General features: G+C 34.4%; 2 protein-coding genes across 3 annotated transcripts; one reads left to right on the forward strand and one right to left on the reverse strand.

Annotated features, from left to right (window-relative positions):
• Positions 1-1,503: 1,503 nt before the first annotated feature.
• On the forward strand, positions 1,504-6,763 carry LOC133802064 (uncharacterized protein At4g19900). Of its 2 annotated transcripts, none has more exons than XM_062240298.1 (5): positions 1,504-2,926; positions 3,015-3,164; positions 4,791-4,865; positions 5,138-5,332; positions 5,853-6,763. In XM_062240298.1, exons 1-5 carry the CDS (start codon positions 1,611-1,613, stop codon positions 6,037-6,039), a joined length of 1,923 nt encoding a protein of 640 aa, XP_062096282.1. In that variant the 5' UTR covers positions 1,504-1,610; the 3' UTR covers positions 6,040-6,763. The 2 variants fall into 2 exon arrangements, with proteins under 2 accessions (XP_062096282.1, XP_062096281.1); XM_062240297.1 differs by having other exon boundaries at positions 1,505-2,926; positions 4,731-4,865.
• A 557-nt stretch (positions 6,764-7,320) lies between these two features.
• LOC133802065 (protein EXORDIUM-like 7) lies at positions 7,321-8,919 on the reverse strand. Its single transcript, XM_062240300.1, has one exon. The coding sequence runs from the start codon at positions 8,557-8,559 to the stop codon at positions 7,531-7,533; it is 1,029 nt and encodes a 342-aa protein (XP_062096284.1). The 5' UTR covers positions 8,560-8,919; the 3' UTR covers positions 7,321-7,530.
• Positions 8,920-15,961: the final 7,042 nt, after the last annotated feature.

The raw sequence follows: 15,961 nt of genomic DNA on the forward strand, positions 1-15,961 counted from the left end.
TATCTTATATCGAGCTTATATTGAGCTTCCATCGAGTCTAACTATATCAAGATTATTATCAAACAATTCAAACCATCGAACCATTCAAACTACCCTATCGAGCAACTATCGAACCATTCAAATTACCCTATCGAGCAACTATCGAACTATTCAAACTATCCTATCGAGTCTACTATCAAACCATAATCGAGTATATCGAGCTAGTTTCATCTATTACCACAGATCAATCGAGTCATTATCGAACCTATATTGAACCTATCGAGTCACTAGTGCAAACCCAGAAAAAAATCCCAAGAAAACGATGAAAACAATCCATAGATCATAGATTCAACAATATGCTCTATCAAAAATTGAAATGGGTTCAAGTTTTTATCTTTGATTGTCAAAATTTGGAGGAAATGGGTCAACGTGGGTCTCGTGATCACCGTGGCTCTCGGTCTCGATGAAGAGATGGGAGAAAGGGGTCTTGGTTTCGCCGTGAGTCTCGGGGTTGGGGGCTCGACGGAGGTGGGCTCGGTAGAGGTGGGCTCGACGGTTCTCGGGTTTTTGTGAGAGTGAGAGAGAGAGAGAAACCAAGAGAGAAGTGAGAGGTTGATTTTTTAGGGTGCGGAAAAATGAGAGAGGTATTTTGGAAAACAAGAGAATGTTTAGCATAATTTGAAATTGTGAATAGTTCTAGAATTGTTATGTAATTGTAAATATTAAGAATATATAAAAAGTGAAATTTCCCCTCCCATCACACAATATGTAGTTTCCTTATTAGAGCACTTCCGATGGAGGTGGTAAAATGTTTAATTTTTTATAATATAAAGAAAAAATTGTTAAATAGTCTTCCAATGAGTGATGTAAAGTTACATTTTTTTACCTAAATGAATAATATTTTTCTATATGTAGTGAAATACTATTCATCAAGCTATAAATATTTTATTTTTTTTTATAAACTTTTGGATATATATGAGTGTGATACTATTATATTTAATTATTTTATTTCTTAAAATGAATAAAATAATTTTAAAAAATATAATATTTAAACGATGTAGAGAAAATATAGAGAAGTTGATGTATGGTATAATGTAAAAGTTTGAGGTAAATTACAAAAAAAAAATGTTTTGATGATGTATTTTGTAGTATACTTTCTTTATAATATTTAGCTAAAACTCACAAAAACATCATTCATGAGCTCCTATATATATTTATAATAGCTATGCACAAATTCCATTTAATCTATATTTACATTTACATTTTCTTTATATAATATTTTAATATTGTTATTTTTCTTTATAAATTTTCTTTCTTTTATTCTTATTTAGTATATATTTATTATTTTTTAATTATTTTATTTTATTTTAATTAATGAAATATGTTTAAATATATAATATTAAAATAATGTAGAGAAATATGTAAAGAAATTGATATATGTGTATTGTAAAATTTATTATCAAAATATAGAAATGTTTGTTTTGGTAGGTATTTTTTGTTATTCTCTCTTACTTAAGTAATTAATCTCCCGCGACATCTCCAATCAAACCACACACTCTGTGACTCTCACTCACCTCCTCAGCTTCATCGATGAAGAATTCTTCTGCTGATTTGTGTCTCATTCTGACGCAATGACCTACAAACTCCCCCTCCGGTCTCGCCGTCGTCCCCGCTCCGGCGCCTACTACGCCTGCGCCGTCGGATCCGCCGTCGTACTTCTCCTATTTTTCTCTGTTTCCCTTCTCTACTCCCGCCTCTCACTCTCTCATCCCCACCATTCCCTCCTCATCCGTAACCGCAACAGGAACCCTTCCTCCGAATACGACGACGTTTCCCTAACTAACCCTCTCATATCCGATATCGTTTCCCAAGAGGACGACGCCATCGCCTCTGCCGAGGATCGCATTGACGAGCTCGACGACGTCGTTGAGGAGACTTCGCCCAGGGAAGAGGATTTGGAAGAAGACGACGATTCAAGTCCTGTGAAGAAATCCAATCGACCTAGGGATTCTGGTTATTTCTACGATCACGTGAACGGCGTGATTCGGAGGGCTTTCAGTCGAAGATCGATCGAAGATTGGGATGACGAAAATTTTGGGTTTAATGTGGGATTGATGACAGAGGATCAGAGTAAGGTTGCGTTTGGATCCGACGATGTTCCTGTGGACGAAGCTGTGAGAAGGAAGGCGAGCGAGGTGGCAAGTATTGAGGATGCGCTGTTACTGAAAGTGGGTGGGAGGGTTTCTCCGTTGAGGGACGGTTGGGGAGAATGGTTCGATAAGAAGAGCGATTTTTTGAGGAGGGATCGGATGTTCAAGTCCAATTTGGAGGTTTTGAATCCGTTGAATAATCCAGTTTTGCAAGACCCTGATGGATTGGGACTCACCACTCTCACTAGGGGCGATCGTTTGGTTCAGAAATTGATCTTGAATGATTTTAAGAGAGTTCCATTTCTAATGAAGAAGCCACTGGGAGTAAATTCAGTTTCAGGGGTTTCTCTCAAATCCAGAGTTAATGAAAATGGTGATGAGAATGTCTCAGGAAGGGTTGTCTTGTCCAGAAGTGAGACTAAGAGAGGTTTAGATGTAGTTCTGGGAAGTGGATCGGTTAGGAAGAAGGCCGTTAATGGAAGTTCGGGTTTGGACTCAAATGGGATCGAGAGGAAATCAGAGTTTTCGAGTCATATTTATGCTGATGGCAAGAGATGGGGTTACTATCCTGGTTTGCAGCCGTATCTGTCTTTTTCGGATTTCATCGATGAATTTTTCAAGATAGGCAAGTGTGAGATGAGAGTTTTCATGGTGTGGAATTCTCCACCATGGATGTATAGTGTTAGGTACCAAAGGGGACTCGAGAGTTTACTCTATCATCATCGAGAGGCCTGCGTTGTTGTGTTGTCAGAGACCATTGAACTTGATTTCTTCGAAGAGAGCTTTCTAAAGGATGGGTATTCATCTATCTGATCAGTTCTTGTCTTTTTGAAATATTTATGTGTCAATGTGCTATTTCTGATGCATTTATTTTTCCCAATGAAGTTATAAAGTTGCTGTTGCTATGCCAAATCTGGATGAACTGCTGAAGGATACACCGACCCATGTATTTACTTCTGCCTGGTTCGAATGGAGAAAGACCAAGTACTATTCTACTCATTATAGTGAGCTTGTCCGGCTTGCTGCACTGTACAAGTAAGCTTGTTTTGCTTCTGTTAGATCGTTTATATTGGTTGTTAATACTTTTTTTTGTTTACTATTATTTTTATGATTGTTTTCTTGGAGTATTATACAAGTGAACAGATTATGTTTAGTTATCTACATTTTGACCAAAGAGAGTATGTATGACTAGACTATGCTGTTATCAATTTGAGAATATATGAAATTAAATATCTTCTTATCACCTATGAGGATATATCAAATTGAGATGGAGCATAATTAAACTGCTAGTTCCCTGGTTTTTGTTTGGTGTTTAGTATTTCTAGACTTCCAGTGTCTACAAGTAGAAACTTTATAGTTGACAAAGGAACGTATTACTAAATTTCGATATTAGCACAAAGTTGTTTTATTTAAATATTTTCATTAAGGAAATGGAGAAATTAAAGGTTAAGGATGCAATCTCTTGCTTTTAAATTGTAATATGACTATTATGGTATTTGTTGGCGTACTACTATCTACAATACAACTTTAGCTGTCTGACAGTCCAAGCCTGAAAGGGGAGACATAACCTACCATACCAAGGGGGAAAAATTGAAAAATGCAATTGTCATGAATTTTAAAAATTCTAAACAAATCCCTTTTGTTTCTCAAACTGATTGAAAATATTCATCTGCATCTTGGATTTCTATCACTGTTATGAAACACATGTTTTTTTCTCTTTCAAAATTTGAGACATTGGTATTTAATTTTACTTGCCAATATTCCTATTGTTTGGTGCAAGTTTTATGAATTTGAGCTTCTCATGACTGCATAACCTACTACGCAAACATGCTTCAAGACACTCTATCATAGATATCACTGTGTTTTGTCTTTGAATTTTGCATATTGATAATGATAAATTGAGAGGTATACCGCAAGAAAGCCTCTAGGAAATCTTATTCTACCCAGCTCTCACTCTTTTTTTCTTCAACTTTATTAACATCAACTTCTAGAATATGGTGTAACCTAATTTTTTAATTGAGGTTTTCAAACTCTATTGAGCTAATCATGGTATATCACATATGACCCATGCAGCTGGATTTGTATATACAGATTATTATTATTTGAAAGAAGATTTTAATTACGCAAAGGGGAAAAAAAGGATCAAATTATGATAGCTGTTGAAAAACCCAAGTTCATTATAATATTTCGTACAGTTGTAGTATCATGGATAATTTTTACAGTAGTTTTTTTATATGATTGATGATGCAACCATAATTTGGAGACCTTATTTTCTGAGGGAAAGATTTATTCATCTAAGTTTTGTTCTTCTTTTCTTTTGCTTGGAATTTCTGGAGGAAAATGTGTGTATGTTGAAAAATGAGGTTTGCTTTGTTTTCACACGTGAAACTGAACTGTTCTGTTTCTCTGTAGTGTGTCTTAAATGAAATGTTGCTATGTATTTGGTCCTGTTAATCGATGTGTTAATGTTTTTTGGTTACTTAGTTACAGTTATGTACTGTGTACATGGAATATACTAAACTCTTGTGACTCAACATCTATTCTGCCTTGTTTAACTGGATATATAACTTTAATTATGTATTTATGTCTTGTTTTATTCAGATATGGTGGAATATATCTGGATTCTGATATCGTTGTTTTGAAACCCCTATCTTCACTTAGCAATTCTATTGGAATGGAGGATCCAGTTAAAGGAAGCTCTTTGAATGGTGCTGTGATGCTGTTTAGAAGGCACAGGTACTCAACTTTGTTTTTTTTTTTGGCTTTCCAATATCTATGCTACAATATCTTGAGACGAACCACAAAAAAGATTTGTAAATCTTTTGATAGATATATCATGAATATTTCATATCCTGCCATTGATAATGGTAATAGTAGTGGTGCTGATTTTTATGAAGTAAATTTTTGTATGGTAATGTGTTTATTATGGATTATTCGAGAAAAGAATGAAGTTACATTTTGAATTGTAGCAAAGTTTCATCTTTAAAGTATTCTTCTTTTCAACACAGTTGCTTTATAATGGAGTGCATGAAAGAGTTCTATATGACATATGATGATACCCGCTTGAGATGGAATGGGGCGGAGCTTTTGACCAGAGTTGCAACTAAATTTTCAGAAAGGGAGAGAAATCCCATTCAAGAGCTAGAGTTGAGAGTACATCATTCTCCAATTTTCTTCCCTGTTGGCTCTCAGAATATAACAAGGTAATTCATTTTACTTTATTTATTTCTTCAAAATTACAATTTGTTATTTTTTCAACATTTTTAATGATGAATGAATTGAATGCATATTTAAACAGTGCCCATTGATCAATTTAAGTGGTGAAATCGTTCAAGTGCTTTAAAAGGTGCTTGATAATGACATTAGTCCAGAATAATTATTTTCAACTGCTTGATAATTAAGAATGAGATTGTTACATTAGTAACATATGCCATTTAAAATAGGTCACCTTTAATGACCATTAACTTAGTTGACATGTATTTTGTTTTAATTAACTTTTACATGATTATTTCTTTTCTTTTTCCTTTTAATTATTTTTTCTCCGATTTCCATCATTTCTTGCTTTCAAGCGATGTAACACATAATGCATGGATATGACTGTTGTGGTGCCTTTTCTCTGTCCTTTCCCTGGTTTCTCAATCCTTTATTTCAGTAGCTCATTGAATCTGTTTGTTGTAATTTATTTTTATCATCTATGATTTAATCATTTCGAGCTGCAAACAGATACTTCACTGCACCAACAACAGAGACTGAAAAATTTGAACAAGATTCTTTGTTCAAAAAGATTCTTGAAGAGTCTTTGACATTTCACTTTTGGAATAGCTTAACGTCTGCTCTCATTCCAGAACCTGATAGCCTTGTGACAAGGCTTATTGACCACTACTGTATCCGATGCTCTGATGTGTTGTGAACTCACTTTATACTTGGCCATTTTCTCTAGGATGGTAACAAAGAAGGTATTAAACCACCCAAAATTACAAATAAGAATCTCTTTAACATCTATAGAAAAGAAAAGGTTGAGGCATTAGTCTGTTTTGATGAGCTGAACCCTAGAGTTGGTGACACAATATCATCTTGGGCTGTTGTAGTTCTGTATCTTTGTATGTTCACTCCCATAAAGTACAGCTTTTCCTCGTATGTATGTTGTTTTAAGTTGTCTATACGTTGGAAGATGTCTCTTCGCTCAAATTCTTGTGGAGGTTAGTTACATTTCTATACCATTGGTCTACCGGCTTTTGCAACCATTTTTCGGATGAGGGCTTGGGATATTTCCTGTCCCTCGACCAGTTGGACATGTCCACTGGCATATGGATCAAGATATGTATTTGTGCAGCATGCTGCAACAGGAGGTGCTGGTTATGAACGCTTGATTAATTAACATGGCTTATTGGCCATTACATCTCAACCCTTGATTTGCTCGTTTTTAAAGAAAGACCAAGAGCATGTGGTGTATTGTTTTTTTTTTCATTGCTGTCTTACAAATATATTTGTACATCAGAATCAACTGTTCGGAGTCAATAGAATCCATAATATATGTTCGTTGCTGTAAGTTTGAAGACAATTCATTTGTAATACATTTACGAGAATTTTTTTGCAATAAATTTGGAAACACAGAAAAATATATCTTTGTGAGATATCATTCTTAGCCATATTGGAGCTATTGCTCTAAACGCACATTATTTCAGCTTGAAAGTTCTGTGCATGTGTTGCCTCATTTGATTTGTCTTGCTCTTCATGACTTCATGTTATAATCTACTTGTTCCCATCTTTTAATATTATTATGATTATGATAGTTATTGAATTGCTGTCTCATTGTGCAATTTTCATACTAGTTACTGTTCTCCACATGCATAATTTAGGAATTGGAGCATATTACATACATACGGGGACCTACACAAAATTTTGTATTGTGGGCGCATGACATGATTGATTGATAAATATATGATTTCAGATGCAACAATTTTTTTTTTTCATGTCTAGTTGAAAAAGAAAAAAAAAACTGTGGCGATGATAATTGTGGGTGGCATCAAGCATTTTGTTATATGATCTCTTTAGTTCTTTGGCACGAATGGATTGGTTCACCAACAAGAATGGGAAGTCAGTTTTGATCACTATTAAAGTACTGTCCTTCAAAAAATATCTTAGCTGCCAGAAGAAATCTTGGAAGAACAAAACTTAACAACAAAACCAATTAATAATAGACATTGTAGTAGCTATAATAAAATCATAGTGAATTATGTACAAAGTTGACTTTCTTTTGTTTCTGCGTTTAAGAAAGAGCATGGACTATTAGATAGCAAAACTACATCAAATTGAAACAGTGCAAGATATAAATTGTTAAAAATTCTTCACTGGAGATAGTCGTAGTATACTATAATTGCATAATCCCAATCTCCCACTTCTAGTCTAAAGCATTTGGTCCAAAGCATCTCCTTCTCACGGGGTTCCACACCCACTGAATCATAAACTTCCTCCCTTTCACCCCATTAACGTTGTACCCAACTCCCCAAGAGCCCTTATAGACTTTCCCCACATAGCCTCCACCCGCACCAGTCCCATAAACACCCATACACAAGTCAGCTATCTCAGTTGGAGCAGTTGGATCCTCCCCAGCATACCATGCATTCACAAGAGGGTTACTAGACACCTCGGCAAGCTCATGAGCTATCACACTGATCATACCATCAACACCGGCATCCCCATTTGGTGGACGCATCACGTTGCTGCCACCGACCCCTCCAGCCCCAGGTGGTGGCGTTTTCGAGTAGTCAGGCCAAGCAAATGGGTAGGCGCACATTCCAGGACACTGTGAGCCACTGTAGCCCACCCATGCATAGGGTACAGTGACCCCAACTATGGTGGGGAAGGTGAAGTAATGGAAACCACAGACTGCCCTACAAAAGTCTTGGACTCGGACGTCTGAAGAGGTTAGGACAAGGTAAAGACCGTTGTGTGGGTTGAGTGGAAGAGCTCTATGGTTTGAAATGGTGACTGCAGTGTTGATTATGGATTGGATAGCAAGACGACTCAGATAACTTCCATGGGAGTAACTTGAGTCAAATGATTCGCCGCAGAGGACGATGTTGCTGGTTATGTTGGAGCCGGTTTGGTCGGTGTAGAATCGGACTGTTCGCCACCAGTCGGAGACAGAAGGATAAGGAGCCGGTGATGAGAGTGAGTAGATGAAGTCTCTTATGGTGGATTGGTGTGCTGGATTCCAATGACCATACCATATTATATAGAGGTTCATGGGAGAAGCAAGGACTGGACCCATGTGGTACCGGAGGTCCACTAGGTCAGAAGAGCCTTCATAGTTTTTGGCTTCATTGAATTCTCTGTTTGGATACTGGGAAAAAGCTAGAGCTGCATATGAAGAAAAGAAAGAAAGTGATAGGAGGAAGAAGAAGCATTGCAATAGTAGATTTTGCATCTTTGTTTAGGTATTGGTGTTGTGAATAGTGACAGTTAAGAAGTTTTGGTTGGGTGTGATATTCATATTCTTATCTCTTTATTTATTGAGTTATTGTTTGCTTTGGTTTATGGTGGGCAATGGTCTGCATGTTTATACATGATTCGAAACCCATCATTGTCTACTTTTTAATGATAGCTATGTTGCACCCTTTTCCTTTTTCTTTTGTTTTTCTTCTCCTCTTTTCTCTTTTTGCTCTATTATTTATTTATTTTCGGTTCATGCTAATTAATCAAATAAACAACCGGTCACGGAGAATTATGTGTCCGTATAATTTCTTTTAGCACGATCCACATGTTGATGTATTATTATACTTTAAATTTGCCCAGTCAAAAATTATTTTCATGTATCACTATTTATGAAATGTTACAAGGGTAAACATGGCTTGTTTGAAATTGTTTTTTGTTTTCAAAGTTGTGTTCTCAGAAATGAGAACCGAAAATAGTTTTTGTAGTTTTCAAAAAACAAGAAGTGTTTGGTTAATGTTTTCTAAAAACAATTTTTAGTTTTATTTTTTTAATCTTAAATAAAACATTAACAAATATATTTACAAAGAGAATTTTTTTTAAAAAGTTTGTAATAAATAATGAGATAAAATAATTTGAAAGAAAAAATGATGAAAAATAAGGAGAAAAAATTTGAAAAAATAGAAATTGATTCAATAAAAAATGAGAGAGAAGGTGATGAGAAAGTGAGTTGAGAGAAAGTGATGAGAGAAGAAATGACGAGAGAGAAAAAATGATGAGAGAAAATGAAGATATATTAAGCGATGAGAGAGAAAGCGATGATATAGTAAGTGATGAAAGATAAAATGATGACATAATAAGTTATGCAAGAAAAAATAAGGAGATAAAAAAAAAATAAAGAGAAAATGAAAAGATAGAAAGTGAGAAGACAGAGAGAAAATGTAAGGAGAGAGAAAGTGATGAGAGAGAAAGTGATGTGAGAGAAAGTGAAGAGAGAGAAATTAATGAGAGAGAAAATGATATGACAATAAATAATGTTAGATAATAATAATTAAAAAAGTGATGTGAGAAAAAAAAAAGATAGACAAAAAAAAATTTGAGAACAACAGAAAACAACTTTTTGTTGTTCTCAAAATTTTCTGGTTTTTGTAATTTTGTTTTTAAAAATTGCTTTATGAAAATAATGCCAAACACTCCAATTTGTTTTCAAAAAACAGTTTTTTAGTTAAATAGTCAAACACCCTCTGAGTTTTTTTTGCACCCTAGGTTTTCTTCCTTAATTTTATTCAAATATATTTTTGCTGGAAAATATATATATCTTCTATATAAAAAGTCTTTAAATAATATAAATTATTTGTTTTAACAATTTGTTTTGTTAACATTAATGGAATATTCTAAATATTCGAAATTACTTTTAAAACTAACTAAAAATAAATATTTATTAATTATATTAATATAAATTCAAATATTATAAAATATATTTATCATAATAATATTTGATATAAGACTACATATATAATAATTATATTAATATAAATTCAAATTCAAATGTTATAAAATATAATTATTATAATAATATATAATACAATACAAGATATTTAATAATTTATATTAATATAAATTTAAGCGTTATAAAATATTATTATGATAATAATATATAATCCTAAAATTTTACTAATTATATTAATATGAATTCAAATATTATGAAATATTATTATATACAAGATTAGATATTTGATACTTATATTAATATAAGTTTAAATATTATAAACTATCATAAATGCTATAAAATTTTATTATGATAATAACATATAATCTTAATTTTTTACTAATTATATCAAATATTATAAATTATTATTATTATTATTATAATAATATTTAATACAAGCCTAGATATTTAATACTTATATTGATATAAATTTAAATTTTATATAAAATATCATTACAATAATAATATATAATACATAAATAAATAATTAAACAAATGAAAATATGATATTTTTGAGATATTTTACAATGATAATTATTTAAAAATAATAAAACCATACATTTTATAACTTAAATAAAATTTAATTAAAATCAAACTTAATATTATATTATATAATATATAATTATTTGTTGTAACTACCAAATTCAAAAACTAAAACAAACATAAATTTAAACAAAAATTAATTAATTAAAATACGATATTTTATATTTTATGATAATTTAAATAATTAAATCATATTTATTTTAAAATAATAAAGACATACATATAATTTTTTTTTTATTTTATAGATTTGTGTGATAGTTTGCTTTTTATCAAGTGATTGAAGCTTTTTTTCTTCATCAAATTCACTAAAGGACATTGCGAGATACATTATAAACTAAAAATAGTTGATGCATGTATACTACTATCTGCAATATGATTTTTTTCTATTCTTATTTTATTTCTATTATTAATTTCATTTTAAATATTATTGTATTATATATATATGTCATATAGCCATGTAAATATATATCTATGTCAGTGTTGTGTTTAGATGTTATATATTTGATATAAATATTTATATATACTATTAGAGCTATAAATACGGGCCAGGCTTTCTAGCACGGTACGAAACTGGCACGAGCCTGGAGGCACGGGCACGACACGTCACGAAAAAATATGGGCTTGGGCCAGACACGATACGAATAAAAAATTGGCACGGCATGACAAAGAATGGCATGACACAGCACGACACGACATGGGCCTAAGCATGACACGATACGACAAGACAAGCCCGAAGGCACGACACGAAAGCAAGATCAAACTAGTCCGAAATCACGTCACGATAAAAAGCCCGATATTTTGACATTAATAATGATAATAAATTTTTATTTGTCAATTATCTATAAATTAAAATGATAATAAAAGTTTATTATTTTTCTCAATATTTATAATTTTATAATTATATTAATTTATTTTCAGATTTGTGAGTTAAATTTTTTAGCATTTATTAGTAGGTATTCAAATTCTAATAATTATCTTTGATATAATTTTGTGTAAACTATTGTTGAAAAGTATATAAAAATATCTCAAACGATAATTTAAAAAAAGAAATGTATTTGGATTGGTGGTGAGTCCATTGATTGTTAAAGAGGAGGTGGGGGTTTCAATTCTTCATCCTCACATTTTTTGGCAATAATAAAATGGGCCTAAAAGTGGCCAGAATTTGGGCCCAAATAAGGAAAGTGGGTCGACTCGAATAAGGAAAGTAGGTCTGCCCGATTTTAGCTCGACACATCACGACATGGCTGTGCCTATGGGTCGTGCTGGGCTTACTCTTTCAAATATGGGTCAGGTTGGCCCGACACAAATATGAATACGGGCCCAGCCCGAATTATCCGGAGGCACGAAAATGTGGGTTGGGCCGGGCCAGCGCAGAGTTACTGCTCTATATACTATAGAACTATAATTCATTCTATTATATCTATATATTTTTAAAAAAAATAGTGAACCAGTTTTTATTAAAATTATTGACAATGTTTACAACTTTAAAACTAAGCAAACGTGCATTTGCACGTTGCTTCTACCTAGTATATATATATTCACATTTTATAATAATAATAACCAATTTCTAATAATAACCAACTGGTAGTCACATTTTATACCAAATAATAATAATAAAAAAAAACTTATGTCATTTCTTTTATAACCATTTTCTAATGAAAACCCAGAAATCCTAATGGTATCAGATATCTATCCTAATGGAAACTCATGCCCTTACAAGTGAATGTGGATGAGTATTTATAATCCCCTTCCACTAAAACAACATAAAGAAAATTTAACATGCACTCTTCCCTAGACTGAGGGAATCTCTGCTACTCAAGCTTTAAAAACGACAATAAAGAAAATTAAACATACACCCTTCCCTAGACTGAGGGAATCTTTGCTACTCCAGACTCTTTTTTTTTTTTTTATAATTAATACAAAGAGTTGTCTTTTCAAACTGCAGGGAATCTCTGGTGTCTTCAGGGAGTCTGCAAACTTCAGTGTATTTTTTTGAAACACGTTATTACCTAGGCGAATCTAGTCAGCATAGCTGGGTGCGTCACATGGGCGGGCGAATCTTCTCAGAGGTCACATGGGTCTATTTAATGATGGGTTCATGACTGGGGCTAAGATTCATGCAGGTGTCATCACTGCCATCTTCATCAGACATACTTGGTTCTCCACGTGTTGGTCTTTTCTTGATTGATAATCCCCTCATTATTTCTTCATCAAACTCTTTTAATGATGTCTTTATTGGAGATGAGCACAGGGTATCTGGTTGTTGTGAGTCTTGGAAGATTGAATCATTATAATCAACCTCATATTCGGAGTAATGTTGATTGTAATAATCCACATCTTTTTCCATCCTTAGTGAGTAGTCTGTCGGATACTGTTCCCAAGCTGCGTCGTCTTCTGGTCGTGACCATATTTCTTCCGGAATTATGCCATTTGTGCTAAACAGCAGTTTCTCTAGCTGTCTGTGTTCGGGGTTTCCGATTACAACCATTGGGTATTCGCTGGATCTGTATACTTGGACATTTGGTGTAAATGACAGATCATGGTTGACATTTAGCTTTAGTAAGAAAATGGTGTAGCACTTTGTTGGATTTTCCACGTTTTCATCAGCTGGATAAGAGAAACCAACTGGTCTTTTGTTGCAGACTTTTTCCCATTGTTGGATGAGCAGATCATTCCAATCAGATAATGGCTTGAACCGTTGCAGTAGATCCATGGGATGTTGGTATGCAGGGTGGAGGTCAGGCCTTTGCATGTAGCTACGAACCGATGTTCGGAGTCCTATGGTATGAACCTCAATAGCAATAGTGTAGGAGCTCATTAAGTACCAGAACATGTGGGTGATATTTTTTGGCATGAAAATGGTATTCTCCATGTGAAAGAGTTTGGCAAATGGGTACTTTGGATGGAAGCCTAACTCTTTTGCCATTGATTTTCCATGACCTCTGATAAGAGTAGATTGGATATCTAGGGCATTTTGGATGGCCTTTATTTTTGGGGTCTTGTTGTTGATAACCTTTTGAGCATCTTTTGGAAATGTAGAGATGATTGCTGCAGGGTTTGCTATGAAAACTAGAGGGATGGGTTGTTTAGTTTCTTGGGAGATTATATTTATAGTATTCCGGTTTGGCCTTGACAGGAAATCTGGGATGGTGTTTGATTTTCCTTTGATTTGCTTGACTTGAAAGGTGCAGCGAGAGAACCACGTGGCTAATCAGAGTAGTTGGGCATTGACAACTTTGTTTTGTTTGAATGTGAGCATTCCTTCAAAGGATGAGAAATCCGTTTCTACCAAGAAATTATGACCGATGAGGTGGAATTCAAACTTCATGATTCCCATTTTGACCGCCAGGATTTCTTTTAGAGTAGAGTGGTAGTGGAGTTGGGAATCTTTGAATGCTCCACTCTTGTATCCACACACCTTTCTTTTGTTGTTGGTGTCTTCCTCTAATAGGACCGCTCCCCAATTCTTGTCGCTAGCGTCAGTCTGCAGGATTCTTTTTCTATCTGATGGAATCTGAAGTGGTGGTAAATTTTTCATTAACTCTTTCACGTTTTTCACTGCTTCTGTCTATTCTTTAGCCCAAGGTGGATAATCTTTTTGAAGCATCTTGGTTAATGGGCTTGTGAAGCCTGACAAGTGGGGCACGAAGTCTCTGAGGTAGTTCACGATCCCTAGGAACTGTTGGACTTGGGTCTTTGTGAGGCCTTCATTTGGAAATTTGTGGAGTTCTTGGGCTATGTGAGGTTGGGCTTTGTATGTGCCATCGTGCAATTTCATCCCTAGGAACTCAATTTTGGGCTGGCCCAAGACCATTTTCTTTTCTGATAACATTATCCCATACTTTTCTGTGATACCCGCAAATTGGGTTAGGAGATTGGTATGAGATTTTATATCAGGAGAAAAGAGTAGGATATCGTCAATGTAGATAAGGGTCTGGTTTAAGATTGGCTTGTATATCTTGTTCATGGCTTTTTGGAAGAGGGATGGGGCTGTTTTGAGCCCAAATGACATTATAGTCCATTGGAAATGATGGTTTGGGATACATAATGCTGTTTTCAGCCTGTCTTCTACTTTGACTCCTAGTTGCCAAAAGCCTGCTTTTAGGTCAAATTTGGAAAATACCTTTGCTTGTGATAGGCTGGATAACAAGGAATTTCTGTTTGGCAGAGGAAACTTGTCATCTGTTAGGAAGTGGTTGAGCGGTTGGTAGTTTATTACTAATATTTGCTTTCCTCGAGCTTGTTCGGATCTATTGTTGATGTAGAATGCATGATAGGCCCATGGAGATTTAGTTTCTTCTATTAATCCTTGTGATTTTAGCTCTTCGCAGTCCTTGTTTGCCAAACATTGATGATTGGGGCTCATTCCAAGATGGCTTGCTTTAGTTGGGTTGGCATGTTCATTCATCTTAAATGGAAGGGAAATGAAGAATTCTTCATTTTTCCACAGCGGGTGGCTGCATTTATGCGAGAACTCCATATGGGAATTAGCACATGATTTTTGGATAATGCGTTCCTTGATCGATGTCAGACAATCTTTAGTCATGTGAAAGTAATTTGGAACTTGCTCCCATGGAGTGAAGTATTGCTTGTATGCCAACCCCTGTGGAAGTATTCTCAGACCTTTTTTCTTTGTGTATAGGTCAAAACCTATAATTAAATCTTTTCCTGGAAGTTTGGAGCCGATGACCCTGTGGACTATTGAGCAACCTGGAAAAAATTGCAGCTTGATAGGCTTGCTGATTAGTTCCATGCAGAAAATTTGGTTATTTGTTGCGTGGAAATACTGCTTCTTTTTCTTCTAGAATTCCAGCGGTAGTATATCAGGATTCATGATGGTGTAGGAGGCTCCAATATCAAAGAAGGTAGCTACTTTGATTGGTTTTAAGTATTTGGTTGGGATAATTTGCATTTTTTCCATAGGGACGAGTTGAACTGAATTTATGGCATTCATTTTGAAGATTCCTCCTTCACTATCGTTGTCTGAGTTTGAGAATGGTGGTAAGGCACAAACAGTATATGGAGAGATTTCATCTTCTACATAGAACACAGATTCTACATCATCGTCAGAGAGAGATACTCTTGTTACATCCTGGATGTGTTAGATCATTTTTGCCGTTTTTCCTTTTGGACATTACTTGGCAAAGTGACCGTTCTGTCCGCACAAGAAACATCTATTAGAAGACTTTCCTGGTCTATTCTTTCTCCGGAGAAATTTCCATGGAGTCCTTGGTTTGAATGACCTGCTTTTGTATGTCCTACCACCATAGTTTGGCCTTTCTCATGAACAAGATGACTTAGTTGAGCATTTGATTGTGAGGTCTCTTGGGCTGCATACCTTATCTAGCTGCTTTGTTTGCTTCAT

Source organism: Humulus lupulus, chromosome 9 (assembly GCF_963169125.1).
Source record: "Humulus lupulus chromosome 9, drHumLupu1.1, whole genome shotgun sequence".
Classification (NCBI taxonomy): domain Eukaryota; kingdom Viridiplantae; phylum Streptophyta; class Magnoliopsida; order Rosales; family Cannabaceae; genus Humulus; species Humulus lupulus.

What these genes read in the sequence shown, in the direction of transcription:
- LOC133802065 (XM_062240300.1), bottom strand. Translation starts at nt 8,559, where the DNA reads ATGCAAAATCTACTATTGCAATGCTTCTTCTTCCTCCTATCACTTTCT.
- LOC133802064 (XM_062240297.1), top strand. Translation starts at nt 1,611, where the DNA reads ATGACCTACAAACTCCCCCTCCGGTCTCGCCGTCGTCCCCGCTCCGGC. An exon ending in GAGAGCTTTCTAAAGGATGG is followed by an intron (nt 2,927 to 3,014) that starts GTATTCATCTAT and finishes TTCCCAATGAAG; the next exon opens with TTATAAAGTTGCTGTTGCTA. An exon ending in CGGCTTGCTGCACTGTACAA is followed by an intron (nt 3,165 to 4,730) that starts GTAAGCTTGTTT and finishes TGTTTTATTCAG; the next exon opens with ATATGGTGGAATATATCTGG.